Source organism: Clytia hemisphaerica, unplaced genomic scaffold (genome assembly GCF_902728285.1).
Source record: "Clytia hemisphaerica strain Z4C2 unplaced genomic scaffold, Clytia hemisphaerica genome assembly, whole genome shotgun sequence".
In the NCBI taxonomy this organism is placed as follows: Eukaryota; Metazoa; Cnidaria; class Hydrozoa; order Leptothecata; family Clytiidae; genus Clytia; species Clytia hemisphaerica.
The window spans coordinates 2415560-2420917 of record NW_027103286.1 but is presented as its reverse complement, the minus strand read 5'-3'; the positions used below and the strand labels follow the sequence as shown (position 1 = coordinate 2420917).

Sequence of the window (5358 nt, the reverse complement as noted above, 5' to 3'; positions counted from 1 at the left end):
TAACCATGCAATTGCGCGCTTACGTCCTCGGTACATAAGCGTGCAATTGAGAGGATTTCCCAGACTGTCCTATGGAGCGCGGGAGTCTGGGATACTTGACAAGAAAATAGACCAATACTTGGCAAGAAAATAGAGCAAATTTTATGGATTTTCCGAAACATTTTTCGACTTTCTAGTAAGTATTTTCAAGTAAAGAAAAATCCAAAAAACCCTGTTGTCCACACAGGGGGGTAAAATGGTTTTTTTCTGGAACTGCCCAAATATCATTGGTTGAAATTTAAAAAAGACTTTCTGATGATGGAGAAGGAAGCCAGACTCTACTACTCGATACAATCGCTAACTTTTTCCTTTTGATGACCATAAACAAAATATACTCATCCTCCATGATTACGTCCATGATTTAGTTGAACTTAGTTATGACTGGTTGATGCAACACAGGTTTAACATTTTTCACATGTGAATTTTTCGCTGCTTATCTACCATTTTAAATTTAGAATTTTGTGTGTTAGCGGACCTTTACGTACAGAGGAAAGTAAACCAATGATCACTGGAGAAAATATCACGTGACATCTAGAGAGACAACGCCCTACCGTGTAGTGTAGGGGTACCCCCCCCCCCGGGTAACAGATATCATAAAACACTAGATAGAAGAATGAAAAATCTAACATCAAAAATCATTTTTTATGTCCATTACATAAAACACTAAGCTATTTCGTCCCTAGTAATTGAACCAAAATAATCCGCTAAGTTATCCGCTACCCTGCCTGGGTACCACCAGAGGCCAAGTTTTCATAGAGATAAATATTAACCACCGCTATCTAAATTAGATCCACCCTCCACCCCATGGCTTATCTAACCCTATTACGCTATTGATGATTCTGATGGACGCGTTGACGGGGGATATAAACCTAAACCTAAACGATTCCTCCCATTATACGTTACTGGCCCCTTTAAGTCGCAAAATCGTTTATCGGCCCTGGCTCGCGAGGGTGAATTAGATCACAGTAAGTATCATGAAAGCAGCCCGGCGAGGCGACCTTTTTATTTTTTCCGATGTGTTCTGAGAAATTTCTAATTTCTAAGGAATTTCGATCTGTTATATGATAAGATCTTCGTAAATAAATATTTTGCTGCCTAGGTAATCCAAGAAAGTTATAGAACACAAATATCTTACAAGTATATTTTAGTAAAAAGTACTTCCTAGATTTCAGAGCACATCCAAGACAACTAGGTATAAAGTAATAATAAGTTTACGGAGACAAACAGTGCAATAAATGCTTCCAGAACACTTCAATTGCATAAAAAGATTGTAGGTGGTAACATGGTCTCCTAGAAGCGAAGATCCGTGTTATCTTTTTTGGGGACGCAGCTGCATGTGATTTTGGTTCGAAAGTGGATAGGATTTTGAGACTTTCATAAGATAAAAGGGCAGCCACCGAATTAGGCCTTTATGACCGAAAAACTGACGTTACCAGGGTCCACTTTTTTCCTTACGCAAGAAATATGAAGCATAATTATTTACATACAGCTTGTGAAGCCAAATTATATTTTTCATAAATTAGAAGTTTGATAATTTAATCATTTACAATTGAGTTGCGTATTTACAGACAAAAAAATACATAATATTTCAGGCTGAACAGTATTTTATTATACAAGAGGATTTTTTATGTTACCAGTGTACAACTTTCGGACTTCTAATTTTCTCCTCAGATACTGGGATATCAAATGCTTTTGCTAGATTTGATAGATCGTCATTACTTCCATGTTTATTGTCAATAATTGGTTCATTTCGTTTTGCTGAGTAAGTGTTTTTGACAGGTGGAAGTTTTTGATTGATGCTATTGTTGTTGTTATTATCTTCAGCTGGCACTCTGTCCAAAATTTCTTCAATTGCACGTACAGGATCATTATTGCAGTTGCTTAGGACGTTTTTTAAAGTGGTTGTTTGATGTCGTGGGAATAATCTTGCAAGCATTTCGATAGATGGAGTATTAGCATGTGAGTCTGTTTTAGAAGTGTCTTTCGGTGATGTTACTCCCGGTGTAGGCGATGCGCCTTCTTTGGTAAATCTGTCAGGAATTGGAGAGTGTTTTGAATCGAAGGATGGTGGAGAACGTCTCTCTAGATAAATAGGAGATCGTCTTTCGCCGTATGGAGATCTACCGTGGTGGTCAATGTAGGAGGGAGAGCGACGATCCATGAATGGTGATCGCTGTCGACCGTACGATGAAGGTGAAGATAGGTCGTTATTTGATTGCGGTGAGATTCGACCAACTGGTGAATAATGTGGAGATTTTGGACCTTTTGTTGTCGCCTTGTTGTTATTTAGATCGACTGGTTCTTTTGTTTTGGACTGGAAAACTGGATTTGAGTGTGAGATGTATTCATGGCGCATGTTGGCCGGTGGAGGATATACGAAAGATTTCTTAGTGCAGTATTCATCGATGTAACAAGGGCGGTCAACGCCTCTATGACATTCGCTGGAAGAGGGCACTGTGGGTGGAGGTGGTGATGGGTAAGGCGTGAATCGTTGCATTTCACGAGGTGAGCCGTGGAATCGAGCTGTAAGATTAGGATCATAGTATTGGTTATTGATTGATTTATGCGAATCATAAGAGTTGGTTAATCAGCGAGAGCCTTGACTTGAAAAATAATTTAAGTCAATTTCACGTATATTTAAGGGGTCTCAGTTGTCGAAAATTATCTTGGAGCGACGATATTCACTTCTGAATCTAATTTAGATACAAAAAACTCTCTGCGGATAAATTTAAATACAATTGTTAGTACCTTTGGTTAAATGAGGTGCCCACATCTGGAATGCAGAAGGGGGTTCCTTGAAGAATATTGGTTTTCTGTAATAGAAGGGCGGTGAGTAAGCTTGGTGTGGCGATAGAGACGGAATTGATGGTCGACCTGTCAAAAGGAAAAACAAAACAAAAAAGGATAAGAGATAGAAATATAATAAAATGAAACATTGACAGATCGAAACAAATTTGTTTAAACAAATTTGACTTTGTGGAGAGATAATCTGGATAAAACATATTCAAATATCGATTAACCTACTCCTCAGATGTCCAATTGGGCAAAAGAAACAAAGGAAGGGTTAAGTGAAGAAGGGAGAAAACAATGGCAAATTATTTGAAGCATATGTTCACATCTGGTCAGGTAGCTTCACTTTGAAACACGAAGCAAAAAAGAAAAACAACAGGGGATTCAAGAAAAAAAGATACTAAGATAACTTTTAAATAGTTATTTTTTATTGTACCGTTTCTTTCATTCGAACCTTTACAAGAACAATACAAAGCTAAAAACAATAGGCGACTTTAATTGATTAATCTTTTGGGAGGGGCAACGTACCTGTCATTTTTGGTAATTTTTCTTTAAATTCTTTGATATTGGGTGACTTTGGCTTGTGCTCAGGCCCTGGCGACACAACACTTGGTTTGTTCTCAATATTTTCCACTAAAATAATGAAAAGGAATATTTTTATCAACATGACTCGTCATCACAATAGGGTGCCTTTTTGACAAAAAACTGTTGTTACAATATTGAAACAAAACGTTTGCGAGTTATTTTCATCAAATATGGCACATATTGCACCCTATTTATTTTCTAGTACGCTGTCAGGGGGGAGCCAGAAAAAGAAATTAAATAAACGTTGGAAAAAGTTTGATAAATCATGCTGTGCCTACATTGAAATGAAGTCATAAAAAAGTAATTGTTTTGTTAGATGTTTCTATTTCCCCTCATTTTTATTATTTTTTCATTGTTTTGAGTTACTCAGTGAACATCTTGAAGGAAATTTTGTAAAAATATCTTCTTCTTTTTTTTTTGAAACAAAATACAAAATTTTCGATATAATTTACCATCTTCCATCTTTTTGAAAACTATTTTGTCAACAAAACCCGTCTAACGGCTGTTACGTTTTTTCACTGCACGGGGGCCTATCCTTGCTTTTGTCTTTCGTTACAAAAATATTTTTATATACATTTGTCGTATATTTTATTTTTGCTACGTGTTCTCAATATTCTAATAGTGATGAGCCAGATGTTCTATTTGTTTGCGGTAGTTTGCGTGATAGGGAAATTTGTATCGAGTTCGCCCAATCGTAGGAAAAAGACCGCGCCGAAATATTCTTTGATCAAAGTCAGAATTTAAAAAAATTAACATATATATGAAGAGCCTTTAAAAAGCTCAGCAGCCAGAACATACAAAAATTGATTTAACCCGATGATAAATTTGATAAGAAATCATGTTTACACAGTGTATGTATGTTTGCTCGATATCCCTTAATGATCACCAGTAGCCCCAGTTTCAAAATGCCTCCCAACATATTGCATTAGATGCGTAACGGCAGAGCTTCAGCACACGTTTTGTAAAATGTAACACTTTCAAGGTATTTTCACAACTATCGAAATGAAAAATTAAAATTAAATTTGAAATTAATTATTGTTAAAGTTTTTGTTTTTAGAAGCTTGAGTGGTATCACCATACCACCGAGATATATTGCTTGACTGTATTAAATTTTAAACTTTGAAAAATTAAAAATTTCATTACCTTTAATTTCATTTTCTTTTGTGCGTTGTAATGCTTCATTAGGTGATAATTGGGTTTTAGTTGAAAATCCATCTCCTCTTGGTAATGGGCCTGGTCTTTGTTTACTCTCTTGCATTTGTTGTCTGCGTAACGCAACTTGCGCCGCTAAGACCCGTTGGCGTTCAACAATGAGTACACATTTCGGGCACATACAATCTCTCCATCGACAATATCCTTTATGGCCTTTCAATGAAGAATCGAATCCATGGTTCCTGCATCGTGCACATTTTGGTGATCTCTTTTTATCGTCTAACATACTCATTTTCCTCCTGGGAATATACCACTTTTAGACCTCTTTTAAATTAAAGTCAGTTGTCAGTGGTTAAGCATCAGACAAATAAGTGAAGTCATTGAGAGAGCTCAAGTGACTTTTTAAAGAACTTATCATCACGTGATTAAACGATTCAAACAATTGTTTTAAAATTGAGAAGAATCCCTTTTAGAATTTGGAAAAATAGAAGAATAGAAAGGAAGAGAGAGAACGACTTTTTGATAATAGATTAATGAAGATGAAGAAAGAATTTCGTTTTCCCGATTTTATCATCTCCTTGTTAATTTGTCCAGTAAACGTTTGGATAACATTTAAATCTTCATTTTTGAAAAGATATTTCTTAATTGATACAAGGGGTAAAGGAATCTCTTAATGAGTTCTTTCGTCGAACTTATAGAAATAAATATACTCACCAGAAGATGTTCCCTTACATGACCACCTTTCCCGCCCGTTTCGCCTTCAAAATCTTTTACCATAGGGTTTTAAACTTT

General features: G+C 36.1%; 1 protein-coding gene across 1 annotated transcript; it reads right to left on the bottom strand.

The window, feature by feature from the left end:
- Positions 1–1531: 1531 nt before the first annotated feature.
- LOC136806959 (doublesex- and mab-3-related transcription factor 1-like) lies at positions 1532–4919 on the bottom strand. The gene is made up of 4 exons (XM_067063540.1): positions 4558–4919; positions 3358–3462; positions 2788–2913; positions 1532–2562 (listed from the first exon to the last, which is right to left on the bottom strand). Exons 1-4 carry the CDS (start codon positions 4856–4858, stop codon positions 1670–1672), a joined length of 1425 nt encoding a protein of 474 aa, XP_066919641.1. The 5' UTR covers positions 4859–4919; the 3' UTR covers positions 1532–1669.
- Between the last annotated feature and the right edge of the window lie 439 nt (positions 4920–5358).